General features: G+C 49.6%; 1 protein-coding gene across 2 annotated transcripts in view; it reads right to left on the bottom strand.

The window, feature by feature from the left end:
- BACE2 (beta-secretase 2) overlaps window positions 1-19219 on the bottom strand; it is a 93726-nt gene extending 74507 nt beyond the window's left edge. For both annotated transcript variants that reach the window (XM_047796917.1, XM_047796923.1), the window contains exon 1: window positions 18888-19219. In XM_047796917.1, coding sequence (XP_047652873.1) covers window positions 18888-19187 — 300 coding nt within the window. In that variant the 5' untranslated portion in view covers window positions 19188-19219. The remainder of the gene's footprint in view (window positions 1-18887) is intronic.
- Between the last annotated feature and the right edge of the window lie 884 nt (window positions 19220-20103).

The raw sequence follows: 20103 nt of genomic DNA, 5'->3' as shown, positions 1-20103 counted from the left end.
GTTGGACAAAGAGGGGATGTGCCTAGGATAAAGAGGTTTTAGCACGCCAATACACCCTGCTCCATCCAATCAGCGCCTCTGACTGTTAGCATTCATTGGAAGTTTTAAAATAATCAAGTTTTAATCCTTGATGATAATCCTCCCCCCCGCAAAAATGCTGGGCTTGTGAGTTTGGAAACTAGGGATTCTTGTCTGAAACTGCCAAAATTAACTCAAACTTTATCTCGTCCTCTGACAAAGTAGATTTCCTGCAGCCAGAGGGTGAGTGTAGACTTTGGAAAAGAAAAAAAAATTTCCCCACACAATTTCCTGACCTCTGATTTATAGGCAGAGTCTCGCAGCCTCACCACAGAGCTAATACGCTCTTAACGAGGGTGCCTGTTACACATCTTGGTTTCTGGACAAAACTGGAGATTTGAGCTGCTCAGTCTTAAATCTTCTCTCCCTAGAGGAGGCGGCCAGGTTTGGAGATCAATGAACTTGCCGGATGGAGACAAGAGCACAAGAGTCACAGCTGAGAGCCTCAGGCTCTTAAGGGCCGGGTCTTGTACAAAAAAATCTCAATCCTTTTGGTTCCAAGTGCTCGGAAAGGCAGGCTCTGAGATGGGCTTAGCCTTTGGATAACCGGCTAGAAGAGAAGCTGTAATTTTCAGATTCACCTGAATGTCACGATTTTGCCCCAAGGGGATGTGTCTTGATTTGTGAAAAACAAATAAACTTAACTCTATTAAAGGCGTTTCCCTTAAGTCTACCTTCAATGCAAAAAGTGAGCTGAATGCTGCCTGGCACACAGTGGGTGCTCAGTGTGTTTGTCAGGGTACCAGGTCCGCACAGCCCAGGCATAAGGCCCTGAGACCCTGTGGATGACACAGTTTTGACCCAAGACCCTAAAGCTCTATAGGACAGGAACACTGAGGTCCAAATCCTGAGTGGGAGGGGATGGCGGTGAAAACAGATTGGCCCCTTGCCTTGGCTGAGTTTCTACTGCTCCGTCTACTCACTAAACAGATTGAGGCCTGAATTTAAACGCTTAACAGATTTAGACAGACTTTTTTTTTGTCTTTTCTAGGGCTACATGCGCATATGGAGGTTCCCAGGCTAGGGGTCTCATCAGAGCTTCAGCTGCCAGCCTACACCACAGCGACAGCGACGCGGGATCTGAGCCGCGTCTGCCACCTACACCACAGCTCACGGCAACGCTGGATGGATCCTTCATTCACTGAGCAAGGCCAGGATGGAACCTGCAACCTCATGGTTCCTAGTGGGATTTGTTCCTGCTGCGCCACGACGGGAACTCCACAGACAGACTCGTGAACAGAGGTTGGTTCTCACTGTCATCCCACCAGCTGCAGGGTTGTCCCGGCCACCCAAGCCCAGCAGGAGGCTTCCCTAGAGGGTGGATGGACAGCTGGGTGTGGGGGTGTGGGCTGGGCCTGTGGGCGGGGCGTGGAGGTGTGGGCGGGGCAGGCAGCACCAGCTCCCAGACCAGCCACAGCAGTGGGAAGTGTGGGACACGCCCCCTCCTGGCTTGATGAGCAGGCTGGAAGCCCAATCCCAAGCCAGAAGAGCAGGGCGCTGGAGCCATACGGGTGCAGAAGTGGGCTGAAGGGCGGGCCCCGGAAGACTCCTTACCTGTCCCGGGGTAGGGGAGGCTGTTGCACCTCATCAGATGCCTCCTGCTGCGCTAGGCCAGGCCCCCAGCCCCACCTGCAGAGGCTCCTAGCACCTTTTGCTTCTCGCCGGCCTCCGCCCCCTCCTCCTCCCTCTGGCTTCCATTGGAAGCAGGTGGGGAGAGGGCCGGACCAGTAGCAGGAGGAAGGAGCGGGAGCAGGCGGGGCCGCCGACCCACCCCCCCACATCACACAGGCGGGAAGAGATGAGCAGATGCCACTTCGGCTTCTGCGATTGTCCGGGGGAAAAAAGTGGGCGCTGCCAACACTCACGGGGTGTAGCTGCTACCTGCTAGTTGCAGAGGGGGAAAAGCACGCACACTGCAGGGCCACCGCCGCTGGGAGCTGCTATTTATAGTTTAGATAAAGCTTTCAGTTGTTGAGTTGTGTTCTGGGACTGCCCTGGTGAAAGAGCTTATTGGGCCAGGGGGCCGGTCTGCTCCAGGAGGTCGAGTGGCAGCGACAGACCAGCGGATGAACAAATGAATGGCTATTCTCTGAGCATCTGCGCTTCTCCAGGAACTGGCCTAAGGACCAGACACATGGGCTCAGGGCAGCAACAGGCAGTTTCTATGGAATCAAACCAGACCCACAATCCCTTACAAGGCTCCGGAATTCACACAGACTAGTGACTCTGGAAATTTCTGGATAAACTGCCCCAATCAAGAGCGGCGGCCCCCTGTAGTTGTGTACCACCGTAGAGGCAGCCTGGAGAAGTGCTTCAGAACACAGAGTCTGGAACAAGCCCACCCGTTTTGAAATCCTGGCTCTGCCCTCATGCAGTGTGTGGCCTCAGCCATGAAACTGCCTGGCTTCTGCTTATACATCTGTAAAATGGGGGTACTGAATGGTAGCAAATTAAGCAAAAGGTGCAACGTATCTCTGATTTATTTTTCTTAAACAGCTGAAATTCTCTGGAAGATTTTTTACCCAGGTAGAAAATTCAGTTTCCAGGTTAAAGGTTCAAAACTGTTTATTTTTTATTTTTTATTAATAGTTGATTTACAATGTTCTGTCAATTTCTGCTGTACAGCATAGTGACCCAGTCATATATATACATATTTTAAAATATATACTTTTTCTCATACTCTCTTCCATCATGGTCTACCACATGTGATTGGATATAGTTCCCTGTGCTGCAGAGCAGGATCTCATTGCTTATCCATTCTAAATGTAATTGTTTGCATCTACTAGCCCCTAACTCCCAGTCTATCTCTCACTCCCCCTCCCCACTGGCAACCACGAGTCTGTTCTCCATGTCTGTCTGTTTTTTTTTGTGTGTATAGATTTATCTGTGCTATATTTTAGATTCCACATATAAGTGATATCATATGGTATTTGTCTTTCTCTTTCTGACTTCACTTAGTATGAGAATCTCTAGTTGCATCCATGTTGCTGCAAATGGCATTATTTCATTCTTTTTTATGGCTGAGTAGTATTCCATTGTGTATATGTACCACATCTTCATCCATTCATCTGTCAATGGACATTTAGGTTTTTCCATGTCTTGGCTATTGTGAATAGTCAAAACTGTTTTTATAGGTAGCAAACATCATTTTTGGTAAGAAAAGTCCAATCATGAAGGAAACATTTAAAGATATCTTCAAGAGACTCTCCATAGCAGGAGTTTCTGCCACTTCTAATACCATGGTAAAATATCCTCTTAAAAGGACATGTGTTAATTATATTTATCTTTTTTCAATAACTACAAAGTGGCATGTTGCTGCCAGCCACTTGTAATCTCAACAGAAGTCAGCAAATCTGGAACTGTGGCTTTCTGGGAAATATAAGCATGCAACTCTTTGTCAGAGAGCTTGTTTTTAACAGCCAACCAGTCCGATGCTGCACTGAGGCCTGAAGACTGTCTCAGCGGCTGTAAGAAGGGGAGCATGTGCAAGAACAGAGGCCACATTCTCTCAGCTGCGTAATCGCCCAGCATTGGAGACTTCTGTCCTGTCCTTTTCTCCACCTTGCTGTCCCCACTTTTAAAATTTTTTTTAATTTTAAATTTAAAAAAAATTTTTTTTCCGCTGTACAGCATGGAGACCAAGTTACACATACATGTATACATACTTTTTCCTCCCATTGTTGTGTTGCGATATAAGTATCTAGACATAGTTCTCAATGCTACATAGCTGGATCTCACTGTAAATCCATTCCAAGAGCAATAGTTTGCATCCATTAACCCCAAGCTCCCAATCCCTCCCACTCCCTCCCTCTCGCCATGGGCAGCCACAAGTCTGGTCTCTAAGTCCATGATTTTCTTTTCTGTGGAAATGTTCATTTGTGCTGGATATTAGATTCCAGTTATAAGTGATATCATATGGTATTTGTCTTTGTCTTTCTGGCTCATTCACTCAGTATGAGAGTCTCTAGTTCCATCCATGTTGCTGCAAATGGCATTATGTCATTCTTTTTTTATGGCTGAGTAGTATTCCATTGTGTATATATACCACATCTTCCTAATCCAGTCATCTGTTGATGGACATTTGGGTTGTTTCCATGTCCTGGCTGTTGTGAATAGTGCTGCAATGAACGTGCAGGTGCATGTGTCTCTTTTAAGGAAAGTTTTGTACAGATAGATGCCCAAGAGTGAGATTGCTAGGTCATATGGTAGTTCTATGTATAGTTTTCTAAGGTATCTCCATACTGTTCTCCATAGTGGCTGTACCTGTTTACATTCCCACCAACAGTACAGGAGGGTTCCCTTTTCTCCACAACCCCTCCAGCACTTATTATTTGTGGACTTATTAATGATGGCCATTCTGACTGGTGTGAGGTGGTATCTCATGGTAGTTTTGATTTGCATTTCTCTAATAATCAGGGATGTTGAGCATTTTTTCATGTGCTTGTTGGCCATCTGTATATCTTCCTTGGAGAACGGTCTATTCAGATCTTTTGCCCATTTTTCCATTGGTGGTTGGCTTTTTTGCTGTTGAGTTGTATAAGTTGCTTGTATATCCTAAAGATTAAGCCCTTGTTCGTTGCATCATTTGAAACTATTTTCTCCCATTCTGTAAATTGTCTTCTTCTTTTTGTTTTTGTTTTGTTTTGTTTTTGGTTCCCTTTGCTGTGCAAAAGCTTGTCAGTTTGACTAGGTCCCATTGGTTTATTTTTGCTCTTATTTCTTTTGCCTTGGGAGAATGACCTGAGAAAATATTCATGAGGTTGATGTCAGAGAATATTTTGCCTATGTTCTCTTCCAGGAGTTTGATGGCATCTTGTCTTATATTTAAGTCTTTCAGCCATTTTGAGTTTATTTCTGTGCATGGTGTGAGGATGTGTTCTAGTTTCATTGCTTTGTGTGCAGGAAAATTCCTCAGAACTGAATCTCATGAAATTCTAGACCAAAAAGACCAAGCGTAATATGACATTTACAGTATTTCAGGATCTAACATACAGTTCATGTACAGAAATCAGAAATCCCGATTGCATTGGGATTATCAAGGCAGAAGACAATGTAAAAAAGAGGTTCAGGACTCTGAGGGTACTTTGTGTCCAAAACCCTAAGGTCTCCACCAAAAAAAATGATTAGACCTGATCAACGAATTCAGCAAAGTTACAAGATACAAGATTAATAGAGATACCTGTTGCTCTTCTATACACTTATAATAATAAACTACCAGAAAGAGAAAGTGAAAAAAAAAAGATGCAGTTTAAAATCACATCACACACACCCACACAAAAAACTAGGGATAAACTTAACCTTGCCTTTCAGACTTATCCTCTGAAAACTACAAAACACTGATGGAAGAAACTGTGTTCTTGGACTGGAAGAAGGAGTATTGTTTAAATGGCTACACTATCCAAAGCAGTCCACAGATTTCATGGGATCTCTGTTGAAATATCCGTGAATTTTTTGCAGAGCTAGAACTAGCAATCCTAAAGTTCACGTGGAACCACAAAAGATCCCGAGTCGCCAAAGCAATCTTGAGAAAACAGAACAGAGCTAAAGGCATAACCCTCCGTGACTTCAGACCATACCGCAAAGTAGTCAAAACAGCACACGGTACTGGCACAAAACAGACACATGGACCCATGGACCAGAACAGAGAGCCCAGAATTAAACCCGCGCACCTATCGTCAATCAGTCCGTGACAAAGGAGGCGCGAATACACTATGAAGAAGACAGCGTCTTCAACAAGGGGTGCCCAGAGAGCTGAACAGCTGCATGTAAAACAATGCGACTAAAACATTTTCTCACACCATATACAAATATAAATTCAAAACGGATTAAACACCTAAATGTCAGACTTGAAACCATAAAACCCCTAGAAGAGAACATAAGCAAAATACTCTTTGATATAAATTAGAGCAATATTTTTTTGGATCTGTCTCCTGAGGCAAAAGAAATAAAAGCAAAAACAAACAGGACCGGGGTAAACTGAAAAGCTTTTGCGCAGCAAAGGAAACCACTGAGAAAATGAAAAGACAAATCTCAGAATGGGAGAAAATGTTTGCAAATGATATGACTGACAAAGGGTTAAATATCCCAAAAAAAAAGAAAAGAAAAAAAAGGGCAGAAGACTTGAACAGACATGTTCCCAAAGAAGATGGCTCCCAGAAAAAGATGCTCAACTTTGCTAATGATTAGAAATGCAAATGAAAACAACAATGAAATATCATCTCACACCCGTCAGAAATTGAAAAGTCTGCAAATAACACATGTTGGAGAGACTGTGGAGAAAAGGGAACCCTAGTACACTGTTGGTGGGACTGTAAATTGGTGCAGCCACTATGGAAAACAGCAGAGGTTCCCCCCCCCCCAAACTAAAAGTACCATAGGATCTAGCCATTCCACTCCCGGGTATATATCCAAAGAATACAAAACAAAAACAAAAACAAAACAAAACCCTGATTTGAAAAGGTAGGTGCACCCCAATGTTCATAGCAGCACGATTTACAATAGCCAACATATGGAAGCAACCCAAGTGTCCATCAATAGAGGAATGGATCAAGATGTGGTGTATGCACGCGTGCGCGCGCACACACACACACACACACACACACACACACAAATGGAATATTACTCAGCTATAAAAAAGAATGAAATTCTGCCATTTGCAGCAATGTGGATGCACCTAGAAAAATATTAGTGTGATAAGTCAGAGAAAGACACTGTATGTTACCCCTGATATGTGAAATCTAAAAAAATAATATGAAACAAAGGAATGTATAGAATAAAACAGAAAGAGACTCACAGATACAGAGAACAAACTAGTGGTTACCAGTGGAGCAGGAAGTGGGAGGAGGCAAGATAGGGGAGGGTATTAAGAGGTACAGACTATTACAGATAAAATAGATGAGCAACAGGATATATTGAGTAGCACTGGGAATGGAAGCCATTCCCTTGTAATAACTTTTAACAGCGTATAATCCATAAAAATACCCTGAGCCTAATATAACATCATCAGTCCATAATAAAGGAAAAAAGTCTTTGAGGGACGGGCGACGGTGATATTGGCCAGAGGAGCCAGAACTGCCTCGCTCTTTGTCTCTGCCCACTCTTGGGTGGGGACCGGAGGTGGTGCTGATGAAAGGAGCTGCAGGAAATGGAAGAGGCCACCAGTGGCCGCAGAGCTCCGGTGAATCTGGGTTGGAGCACGAGGCGTGGATTGGAGGCTCAGCAGGTCCCTGCCTCCACCGAGGCCTGAACACACACACGTGGGATTTCTCAGTTCTCCAGCCAGCATCCTGGGTCATAAGCCTAGGACAACGAGGCATGCGTTCAAAGAGACAGGGATGAGCAGGCTCCAGAGGCAGCAGCGACACTTGCTCAGCCGCGGAGCAGAAGGCGAGGTCTCCAGCTCTATAAACAGCCCAGCCCGATGCCTACGGCAGCGTCTCCTCCTTAGGGGGAGTGAGCAAGAAGGTGGGGGCAGAAGATGCCCTGACCTATGGGATGAATGAGCCAAAATGCCCATACCCTTACCGACCAAAGCACCACAAAAGATATTTCATATATTTCTGAAATTTACGTATACTGAGGAACTGACGTTCTGGAGATTATAAGCAAACTATTAGATGGTATATTCTTATGCACACGAGCGCTAAGGGACCCGCACTCGGGTGGGCGTGGCTATGGACTGGACCACACGGAGGTGTCCCTGGACCAGGAACTTGGCAATTTTGTGACCTTTGCAGCACTGCTTCTCCACATCACAAGGCGCTGGCCATTCAAAAGGTTTTGAAAACTCTTATGTTCACAGCATTCAATCTTCAAAGGCGGTTTTGTGGTTGTTTTTAACCTCAAACACAATCTCCCTTTGCCCCCCAACAATTTTCTCTCAGGGCTCACACATCACATCTTCCTCTTCCAGGGGAAAAAAGTTCAAAGCACGCAGAGCGATGAGAGGCTCACTCTAGACTGACTCACAGAGGCTGTCGCGAGTTCGATTCTAGAACATTCCAGGATGCCAGGATTTTAAAGCAGAATTTTAAAACTCTTGTTTGGGGACTCCTGGCTCAAAATGATGTTCTCAGATACCTTTGGTGGTAGAGAGAATCATTCTTTTATTCCTCAAATATTAGCCTAACCTCTGCCGGCCACGGTCCCAGGCAGGAGAGATGCAGTGGCCGCAGCAGACTCTGCTGAGCCCAGCCATTCTGTGTGCCTGACCCCCAAAGACCCCTGGACTCTGGGCCATAGCAGGACCACAAACACTGCCCCCAGCTAGCCCTCACACAGGGCTGACAGGAGTGGGTGGTGAAGGCCCCGCTCCCTTGCCTGTGTGTCAGCTGGGACAGCTGAGTCTAGGTGTCATGCCCTCTCAGAGGTCCCAGGGGACTGAGCCCAGGCCCACACCTGTCCCCTCTCTCTCCCCAGCCCCTCCCCACCCCCTGCATGCCATTCCTGACCTCAGCTCCCATGTGAACAGCCCAACTCACACCCTTATCTCAGTCTGTTTCTGGGGAGGGTCCCAACACAAGACAGGAGTCTAAGTGGGCTCCCACCTCCCCGGGGAACCCTGAGTTTAATTTTCCTTTCTAATTCCAAAACTCTCCCCAACAACCATATTTAACTCCCTTCCCACCGTTCTCACCCCTGCACACCAGTGTGATAAGCATGCAGGATACAAAGGTTTCACACCTGGCAAGGCCCTTCTTCTAACACAATTTAACCTTAAAGCCCAATTTTAAACCAGATGAATGGGGAACTGCTCAGAAGACCGGGCCTCTGAGAGCGGCTCCTCGTGGCCCTGTGCCCCCACCCCCGGCTACAGCGCCACCTGCCTGGCTTCTCCCTGGAATATGGCCCCCCAGCAGCTCAAGAGTGGGTTCTTTCCACCTGCTGATCACAGCTCGACCTGACCCTGAAACTTCCATATGCCTCAGGTGCAGCCACTAAAAAAAAAAAAAAAATAGTATGTTTTTTTCTCCTTATTAGTGATTTATTTATTTATTTATTTATTGGTCTTTTTGCCTTTTCTAGGGCTGCACCTGTGGCATATGGAGGTTCCCAGGCTAAGGGTCTAATCGGAGCTGTAGCCACCGGCCTACACCACAGCCACAGCAACTCGGGCTCTGAGCTGAGTCTGCAACTTACACCACAACTCATAGCAACAACGGATCCTTAACCCACTGAGCAAGGCCAGGGATCGAATCCGCAACCTCATGGTTCCTAGTCAGATTCGTTAACCACTGCGCCACAATGGGAACCCTTGGATTATTTTTTATAGCATTCTTTATTACTTGATTACATTTATAGCTGTACAATGGTCATCACAACCCAATTTTATAGCATTTCCATCCCAAACCCCCAGCACATCCCCCCTTCCCCAACCTGTCTCATTTGGGAACCAAAGTTTTCCATATGCCTCGGGTGCGGCCTTTAAAAAAAAAGTATGTCTGCTGAATCTAATAATTTTAAAATGGTGCTTGTATTTGCATGTCTTTTAAATGCTCCTTTTCCTAGTAATTCATTTTCATTGATTTAAAATTACTGCCCCGAGATGGACTGGAAATTTAAAAAGGACACAGTCAGCCTAGGACTTTGAACAGCAGGCCTGTGGAGCCCTTGCGCTGGAGGCATCACACTCCACCTCGCCAAGCTGCCAAGTGCACAGAAGCTTCTAGAACACGACCTGCTGGGGTGAGCGTCTTCCGTGATGGGCAGAGTTAACACCTCATCACACAACAGGCTTTAGGAAGATGAAAGAACCTATGGATTCCACACAGGAAACCACCCAGCAGAGGAGAGGCTGACCTCTGTGGTGGCCTCCAGGAACGTGCAAGGGCTGGGGCCAGGCTGGCTGCTTAACAGGAGGTTTGGTAAAATGCAGATTCCCGGGGCCCCGACACAGACTGTCTTACTCAGTCCGGACTGGATCTTGGGAAACTTTTTTTTTTCTTTTTCTTTTTTGCTATGCTTGCCATGTGTGCAAATTCCCGGGGCAGCAATCGAACGCAGGCCACAGCAGCGACTGGAGCCCCAGCAATGACAGCACTGGGTTCTTAGCCTGCTGCGCCCCGAGGGAGCTCTGGGAATCTGCATTTTTAACCAAGGTTACCAGGTGCTCGTGGTCCTCCTGCGGCCGGCTGGTTTGAGAAGCAAGGACTCCAGTTGTGGCCTTCAAGCCAGCAGCACACAGCCTCCCAGCTCCCCGGGGCCTAAACAGGGTTCCACACCTTAAGAGACCGCCCCCCGCCCCCCAAGAGGATGCACCTGCATACAGCTGCTGAGAATGAGAGCTATCAGAAGCTCTCACCAACATAATAGATTTTAGCCATTGAGTGTCAGGGCTTCTAGAAGGCATCTCGGGCAGCCAGTCAAGTCTCCTTATTGACAGAGGGGGACAGTGAGGCCCCAGAGGTGGAAGAATTTGCTCAGCCACTCCAGTGATTGGCGAGCAGCCCATCTCTGGGATCCGCTCTAGATACGCCAAATTCCCAAAGACTGACAAGCATGTGGACCCGCTTGCTCCTCGTGAGGTGGCTTGTCCCGTGGGAAAAAGCTAATGCATTTCCCCGGGAGGCAGCACAGAGCTCCCTCTGAGGCTTGGGGAATCCACGTCCGCTTCAGAAAGCAGAGCTTCGGGTAACACACATCCTGCTTTGAAAAGCAGTCAGAGGAGTTCCTGCGGTGGCGCAGCAGGAACGAATCTGACTGGGATCCACAAGGATGCAGTTTCGATCCCTGGACTCACTCAGTGGGTTAAGGATCAGGTGTTGCTGTGAGCTGTGGTGTAGGTTGAAGACATGGCTCAGATCCTGCATTTTTATGGCTGTGGTTGTCGTGTAGGCCAGTGGCTACAGCTGGGATACATCCCCTAGCCTGGGAACTTCCATATGCAGAGGGTACAGCCCTAAAAAGAAAAGAAAAGAAAGAAAGAAAAGTGGTCAGACCTGATTATCCCGCCCACCATAGGCTATGGAAAACTTTGTTTTTAACGGTCATACCTGCTGGTCTATGGCACAGCCATAGCCACACTAGATCCGAGCTGCATCTGTGCCCTACACCACAGCTTGCAGCAATGCTGGATCCTTAATCCACAGAGCAAGGCCAAGGATTAAACCCACATCCTTAGGGAAACTATGTCAGGTTCTTAACCCACTGAGCCATGGCGAGAACTCCTGGAAAACTTTTTGATTCAGTGCTTTCCATGCTTCTGCCCTGCGGTGCACAGCTGCCTTGTGGGTGTTTCTCTTTGATTTCTGGCAGGAGGGGGGTGCAGGGCAGACAAGCTCAGGTGGTTCCCAGCCCACTGCCAAGAAGGCTATGTATCCAGCATGGGGTGGGGGCGAGGGGGGGGGGCTGGAGGGCTCCTGGGGGAGCACGAGGCCGTCCTCAGGGAGGCCGGGTTATAAATCCCCCTCCAGGACCTGCCTTGGGCTCGTGTGAAACGGAGGGAGAGGCTCCCCACTGGCCTTTACGGCTCCAGGAACGATGAAGCCTGCCCAGGGCATCCCCCCTCCACACGGCAGACAATCCTGTTCATCTTCCCAAAACGGCTGGGCTGAGACTGTGTTTCTAGGTACAGGTATATGGTATTCCGTGTAATAAGACTGAAACATCCGACCTGAGACCTGGTCGAGGCAGCAAGCGTCGGCTCAAACACATACCTGCTGGTTTTGTCTTTTTAGGGCTGCACCTGCAGCATGCGGAAGTCCCCAGGCTAAGGGTCAAATTGGGGCGGCAGCTTGGGGCCTAGACCACAGCCATGCCAACACCAGATCCGAGCTGCATCCACAAGCTACACTGCAGCTTGTGGCCACGCCAGATCTTTAACCCACAGAGCAAGACCGGGGATTGAACCCGCATCCTCATGGATACTAGTCGGATTCTTAACTGGTTGAGCCACAACAGGAACTCCCACACCTGCTAGTTTTGTTTCTTTAACGTGGTGATGCGGGCAATCCAAGAATCTCTTACCTCTTTGAGAATTCCCAGAGCCAAAAAGCAACCATTTTTTTATTGAGTAGCCACAGGCAAAAAAAAATCAAATAGTCCATCTATAGGCCAGGGGAGGAGCAAGGAGTCATGTGACTGCCAATTCAAGCTGTGTCACACACAGACTCCACAGCCTAGGAAAGCAGCCCAGGATGTGGGACATGCCCCCTTACTCACAACCCGGCCATCGAAGGGGAGGCACAGGGCTCAGAGGTCCAGGTGGCCCATCCACCTGCCTCCCAGGTGTGGTCTGTCTTCTGGGTGGTATCTGTTGTCGCTAACAAACAATGGGGCCCAGTGTCGACCTCTAGCCCGGGTTAGGCGAGCAGAACAGAGCGAGTGCAAGGAGGCATCTGTGACAGGTGGCAGTGGAGCCAAGGGGAAGCAGAAAGCCCATCGCTGGTCCTAAAAGGAGGCTCTCTGAGGTGCAAGGGAGACGTGCCTTGTTCTCTTCCAACACTCACCTCTTCTGCCCTGTGCTCGTCAGCAGTCACCACCCCACCCTCGGTTCAGGAGGACTCTGAATCCAGGGCCATTCAGCATCAGAGACATGCTTCCCACACACCGTGAAGAGGGGAAAATGCAGTCTCACAATTCCTTTCCTCGGGTCCGACAGGGCCCACCACGCAGGAGAAGTCACTCAAGCCACTGTCACTCAAGCCAATGGCTCGCCTTGACCTTCCCTTTTGGTTTTCGTTGGAACGGGGTCAGCGATCATTCTAGGGGGAGACAGGAGGCCCACAGGTCAGGCCGCCTACCGACAGCAGAGGGGGTCAGGCAGGGGGTCAAGAAACAGCCGGGATGCCGGAAGGGGAAAAGGAGTGTATTTCCCATCAAACAGATTCCCTTGAAAAAAGGTGACAGATGTCTTACAGGGTCTTTAAAAGATGAAATGCACGCTTTCCACATGAGCATTTGTGACTCATAGGTGTTTATAATACCAGCCATCTGAATTCATCTAAGTGGGCTTTTCCCAGGTTACACAATAATTCCAGCCATTCTAGAAGTAAGGCAACAGGACAAGAGACACTTCAAAAATGTAAGTAAGTGACTTACACTCTCGCGAGGAAACTGACACAGAAATACAGAAAGTAACCCCAAATCCTCCCCTCCCCGGCCTCCCGCCCTGAGCCCCGGCACACTATCTTGTCACAGGCTCCATGTCAGCACACCACCAAAAGCACCAAATGAAAGTGACACTTGAATGACAAATTAAAATTATCAGCAATTAAGAGTTCCTGATGTGGCTCAGAGGGTTAAGAACCTGACATAGTGTCTGGGAGGACCGGGGTTCAATCCCTGGCCTTGCTGCAAGCTGCTGCAGATCACAGACGCAGCTCAGATCCCATGTGGCTGTGGCTGTGGTCGAGGCCGGCTGCTGCAGCTCTGATTTGACCCCTAGGCCGGGAACTGTCATATGCCTCAGGTGTGGCTTTAAAAAAGAAGAAGAAAAAAAAAGTATCGGCAATTAAAGGATGGGATAGAATGAAAGGAAAAAAAAAAAAAATCCACAGAATGGTAAACCGAGAGTGGACTTGTTGTGGGTTACACTGTGTGCCTCCAAAGAGCTGGGTGAATCCCTAAACCCGGGGTCCCATCTTGATGGACGTAAGCAAACTCCAATGAGGTCAGGCTGGATCAGGATCCGATCCAATCACTGGTATTCTCATAAGAGGCAGCAAATTTGGACCCAGACACACAGGGTGGGGGAGGGGAATGTTACGTGAAGACAGAGGCTGAGGTTGGAGGGACGCAGCCAAGAGCCAAGGAAGCTGGAAGAGGCAGGAAGGACCCTCTCCGAGAGCCCTGGGAGGAAGTGCAGCCCTGAGAACACCTTGACCTTGGACTCCTGGCTTCCAGAACTGTGGGATGGTACATTTCTATTGTTTTAAGCCTCCTAGTTTGTGGATCCTTAAAACTTAATAGGATCCTTAAACTTTTAACACGTGAGGAAAGGGAGCCTGGGGACTCTGCCACCTGCCCATCATCAAAGTCACATGTGTCACGGCCCTAGCACCCAGCCAGGGTGCTGACGCATCCCACTACCCCCGAGTCATACACAGGTAAATGAAGATTTTTTTAAAATTTTCTTCCAGCTGCACCCGCAGCATATGGAAGTTCCTGGGCAAGGGGTTGAATCAGAGCCGCAGCTGAGGCCCATTCCACACCTTGCAGCAATGCCAGATCCTAACACACTGGTGAGGCCAGGGATCGAACCTGCATTGTTAGGACACTATGTCAGGTTCTTAACCTGCTGAGCCACAAAGGGAACTCCAAAGGTGGTTCTTTTTTAAAAAGTCACTGGAGTTGCTGCTGTGGTGCAGTGGGTTAAGGATCTGACTGCAGCAACTTGGATGCCTACAGATGTGTGAGTTCGATCTTCAGTCCAGTAAAGGATCCAGTAATGCTACAGCTGTGGTGTAGGTTGAAGTTGAGGCTTGGATTCACTCCTTGGCCGAGCCACTGCCATATGCCTTGAGTGTGGCCATTAAAATGCAATGCAATGCAATGAAATACAATACAGTGCAATACAACACAATACAGTGCAACACAATACAATGTCCCTGCAGCTCAAACAGCAGCATGCAGAGCAGTGAGGAGCTCAGACTGTGGACCAGGATAAGCCAGCAGGGCCACTCACCAGCATGACCTGAGACCAATGACTTGGCGCCTCTGAGCCTTAGTTTCCCCATCTGCAAGCCAAGTCAAATAATAGGGCTGTGGTGAAGAAAAAATGAGGTGTTCTGGGCAAAAAGCTTGGCATGGTGCCTGGCTCCTAATAAGCCTGAAATCAAGGTTAGCTATTAAGACCCAGTTGTCAATGATTTCGCAGACTCTGAGTCTCCAAGTTGTTTGGAGCGGATTCCTGGGCCTTTGATGTGGAATTCTTGCTCCAAAGCTCAGGAACGGCACCTTTTCCCCCAGGGAGCTGGTGGGAACCCAGCTGGGACTTTCTGGCTCTTTCCATCCCAGTAATCCACTCCTTCTTCGTGGAAGACTGTTTATGATCTCACTTTGTTCCATCAAATTCCTTCTTGCTGGCCTTTTTTTCAGCCTCCTCCGCAGTGAGCTTACTATAATTTGGGGGAGGCTGGATGGCTTACTCTGAAAAAGACAACCTTTGAAACTGTATATAACGGATACATATTTTCAATCCAAAGTCTTCCAGATACTTGTGTACTAAGAAGCTGATGAGCCCATGTGCCGTGATTAAAATGCAAGTCCCAGGAATCGTGGTCCAGCGGAAACGAATCCGACTAGGAACCATGAGGTTACGGGTTCGATCCCTGGCCTCGCTCAGTGGGTTACGGCTCCCGAGTTGCTGTGAACTGTGGTGTAGGTCGCAGACGCGGCTCAGATCCAGTGTTGCTGTGGCTGTGGTGTAGGCTGGCGGCTACAGCTCCGATTCGACCGCTAGCCTGGGAACCTTCATATGCCTCGGGTGTGGCCCTAAAAAGCAAAAAAAAAAAAAAAAAAAAAAGCAAGTCTCTCACATAATTTGTTAACCCTTTACATTCAAATGTTTGACTACGAAAAGCATCTTGCTGTCTGTTTCACTCATATTAGTGGAGATGACAGAAAACCTTGCCACAGAAACCCTAAAAGCCTCTTGGAAGCCATTACAAGGGATATAGCCACAGACCTTTGGCTTCTGCAGTTGGATTGACTGTGTTAGCATGAAAGTCTTTTTTTTTTAAATAATGGAAATTGCTGTAATTATAATCACTTTAGAACACCCTTATTATTATTAATAAGACCAAATTACATGGTTCAAGCAGATGCTGGCTCTGTGCTGTTAGAAAAAAGTCACGCAATGGTACCAAAGCCCCAGCACTCATCTCCATGCCAACATGGGGCTGCTCACAAATGGGCGTCTGGGCAGACGCCTGTAATGTCTTGAAAAGTGTCAGGGAGAATGAGGAACCCTCGTTGTTGATTAAAGCATTCAGGGCACAGGCACATTTTCGACAGCTGCCTTTCCCGGGGGAGAGCGGGAACTGTGGGGCTCTGATTCCTGTTGAATCTTCTCTCGCCTTCTCTCCCATGCAGACCTGGATCCAACTATTCCTGATGCCGAGCCTTGAGCATTGCCCTGAAGGAAGGGGAAGAAGAGAGGGACGGTGGGGACTGGGAGAGTTCACTTTTGGTCACATGTTAAAGTTTCTAACTCCTGGGGGAGGGGGTTACAGCTCAAGAATCTCTAGCTGAAAACTGGAGGCCAAAATATAAAGATAAGGAGTCTAGAGGGAGGAAGGAAAGGGAGCGGGCATCTCCCAGTTCTTGAGAACCTGGGTCCTGGAGTCCAGCTGCCTGGGGTCCACCTCTGGCGTTTTCCTTTTTTTCTTGTTCTGTTGTCCTGGGAAAGTCATTGAACCTCTCCACGTTTCAGCTGTCCCACCCCCTAAATGGGAGTAAGAACGTGGGGCCATTTCAAGGATTTTCAGGGAGCCTGCCCCCCTTGCTATTAGGACTATGAATTTGGGAACAATTCCTGGTTCTCTACTGCTCGAAACTACAATCCCATTTTTCTCTCCCCTAAGCAAGTTTTATTTTAGGCTCCAGAGGATCAGCACAGAACATATGCCTGACTCTTGGCCATTAATAAATAGAGCAGGAAAATTTAACTTCAAGTTCAGATGTCACCCCCCAGCTGCCCCCTCTTGCCGGCTGCCAACACCCAGCTGGTGGTCAGAGTCAGTGCAGGACACAGGCAAGAAGTAAATCTTGATTCGCTTGTCACTAACACCTAAGAGTTTACAGTAGGCGCTTGGAAAGCATGTACATGGATCCTGCTATAAAGCAGCTTATTACTAAATCAGGCCAAGAAGAAGGCACGGAATATTTCCTGTCAAATGTAAAAATTAAATCTGGATTGTTAAAAACAGCTTCCCTGGAAACATGCTAATGTTTAACTGAGAACTAACCTTGAATGAACTGCTTCCGTGGCCAAGGTAAAGATAGCAGCATACGATACGCAGTGCATTCCTGTTGATTCATTAAACAATCATTTTAAAGTAAAGGTCATTAAACTAATAAGGACAAACTACTATTGAGGAAAGCTTTTTTTTTTTTTTTTTTTTTTTTGAGCGCCTAAGAGAGATTTTTCTTTCATGGCCATGCCAGCGGCATGCAGAAATTCATAGGCCGGGGACTGAACCTGAGCCAGAACAGTGACAGTGCCAGGTCCCTAACCCACTGAGCCACCAGGGAACTCCCTCCTTTTCTCCCCCTTCTTCCTGATGCTCTTTTCCTTTTCCCTCTGCTCTAGGAGGAGACAGGCATCAGGACCCAAAGTGCCCAAATGTACTTTTCTCTAGTAGAGAATCCCCTTCCACTCAAAAATCAACAATGAGCTTTTCTTCCATCAAGGCACACATTTCCCAAGTGGAGAATGACTGAAGGCCCGTTCTGGAAGGATTATCCTGAGGCCACACAAAAAGACGTTCATCCTCAGTATCTCATGAATCTTGTGAAAAGCAACATAAGCAAGGTTCTCACCACCAGCGCGTGTTCTCACGTGGTGGCTGTTACCAGTCCCAGCGTCTTGTGGTCAAGTTAAGCTTCCTCAGCTGACTTCCTCCCCCCCTTCCCCAGCCACCATCCACCCTAGATGCCAAAGACAGCACTTAGATGAAGGGCAACTAGAACCAAAGTTTTGAGCCGAGTTCCTTTCTGAAGGCTTTTCTTTCCTCAACTAATTAAACAAGTAGAGAAGTTACTCAGTCGAGTTTCTTTTTTTAAACGGATTAGCATGTCTTTCCTCTTAAGAAAGTCTTGAATAATTTAATTAGAATTACACCAAAGTCATGGGTATATGCTATTTATGGGGGAATCATAGCTGAACTAAAACCGACATGACAATGTTAAAAATAAAAATAAAGTCTCTTCAGACAGCATATTCAATTGATAAGAAAAACCTGACTTCAAGTCACACTTCGATTCGGTAGTCTGGAAGGAAGAGGCCCAAATCCACGGCTGAGATTTTGCTTTTCTAAAGATCACCGAGCCTGGGCACACCTTTGGGTCTTGCTGCAGAAACTGCCACTGCTGAAACTCTGGATATGAGAGCTGCTTGATTTTATTATTTTGTCATTGGGAGACCACTTGGTCCCCAGAAACCTAACTCAGCCCATATTTTTCCCCAGTGCCTTCACTGCATTTAACACATTCCACACGCGCGTGTAGACTCTTTGATCCGTGCAGAGGAGCCGGGCAGCCGGGCCAGCCCAGAGGAAGCCGACAAGCCAACTCCGAGAGGAAAGTAGCACCGCCAGGGAAACGAGGCTCCCTCCGCGGGCAGCGAGCAAGCCTCCTTGGACACGGTTGCTTTCAGCTGAACTGAAGCCTGAATCCCTTTCAAAGGGTACTGCGCCTTTGGAGGCCGTCCACGAGGCTCCAAAGCGATGAGACAGCATGGGGGTGGGGGTGGAATATTAACGCAAAGGGATTTCCCACCAGGAACCACAGCATCGCGCCCAGGCCCCACCGCACCGTCTCCTCGCCGAAAGGAGGTGTCGCTCGCCAGAAGGATATCCCGTTAGAGGCAAGTTACAGGTCTCTCGCCGCCCAGCCACTCGGCGAGGAGAGAGAACAAGTTCTGAAGCACTTGCACACACCCCTGGCTGCGCCCCGGGCAGGGCTGCCACCGCTCCGCGTCCCGAGTGCGCGCGTCCCGGCTCCCAGCCCGGCGGAGTTCCTCTGCGTCCCCAAGATCTGATCTCCCGAGACAGCCACTGCTTTGGGGGCGACGCTAAGCTACGCCCCCGAAAAGCCCGCGGCAGCAGGGCGCCGGGTCCGAGTGGGCGAGCGAGCGCGTACCGACCTACCTTCTGCGGAGGGGTCCCGATCAGCATCTCCAGGTAGTAGCCGCGGCCGGAGTCCCCCTGCAGGTTATCCACCATGGCCAAGAAGTTGGCAGCTCCCCCGGCGGGCTCCAGGGCGAGCGCCAGGCCGTCGGCGCGGGGTTCGGCTGGGGGTCCGGGCCCAGGGGTGGGCGCAGCCCCGCGGCTGGTGGTGGAGGCCACCCGGAGAGGCAGCGTGAAGGGCGCGGGGGCCAAAGCCGGGGCCGCGCGCAGGAGCCACTGGGCCAACAGCGGCAGCAGCAGCGCCCTGAGCAGCGCGCCCATGCCCGCGGCGGGGCCCGGGGGGCGCGCGCGGCCGGGCCCGTCCCGTCCGGCGACAGGGGCTCAGCGACTCGGCGGCGCGCGGGGCTGCGGGGAAGGGCTGAGCGTGCGGCGGGGCGGGAGGCAGCGGCGGCGGCGGCAGCGGATGGGAGGAGGACTGGGGAGGAGGCGCGGCGGGAGGAGGAGGAGGAGGAGGAGGCGCCGGAGCCGCCCCAGCCCGCGCCAAGTTAAGCAAGTTGGTCGCCGCTGCCCCCTCTGGCGGGCGGCGGCTGCCCCGCAGGGGACGGGCCCCTCCCCCACGGCCAAGGTCAAAGCAAGGCGCGGGGTCCGCCGGGGTCCTCCCAGACCTGCCCTGAACACCCTCGCTCGTCTCGGGCCGCGCCTCTTCCCCGGGAAACTCGAGTCCCCAATTTCCTCGGAACGCGCCCCGGCGGCCACGGCCAACGGATGTGACGAGGCTCATCTGATACCAGGGGGGAAAGTTTCGGGAACCCTTAAAGGGGCAGCGAGTGCCTGAACTGGCCCCCTGGCCCCGAGCGCCCTGGTGCCCTGCCGGGGTTCCCTGGCCCCACAGGGGCGGGGGCTGCCAGCGGGTGACGTGGGGGTCAGAGAGAAGAGGAGGGAATCGAAAAAAAGCCGCGAGCATCTCAAGGAGTCAAAGAGTCTGCGCCTCCGCTTGCCAAGTATGTCCCTGCAGCCCTTCAGCCCTCCAGGGTCCTGCGGCTTCTCAGGGCATTTTCTGGGCGCTGCCCACTCGGTCCACCCCCGTTCCTGCCCATTCTCCATGTCCACTTCGGGGGTCCCGGCGCGATTTTCAAAGAGGTCGGAGTGGCGGCTGAGAGAGTCCAGGGTTGGGAGAGCCAGGCGAGGGCGGAGAGCTTTGACGACTTCTCCCTAGAACTCGTGGGGGGAGACGAGG

Source organism: Phacochoerus africanus, chromosome 1 (genome assembly GCF_016906955.1).
Source record: "Phacochoerus africanus isolate WHEZ1 chromosome 1, ROS_Pafr_v1, whole genome shotgun sequence".
In the NCBI taxonomy this organism is placed as follows: Eukaryota; Metazoa; Chordata; class Mammalia; order Artiodactyla; family Suidae; genus Phacochoerus; species Phacochoerus africanus.
Note: the sequence above shows the minus strand (reverse complement) of the source record. Positions and strands in the feature narration are given on the sequence as shown.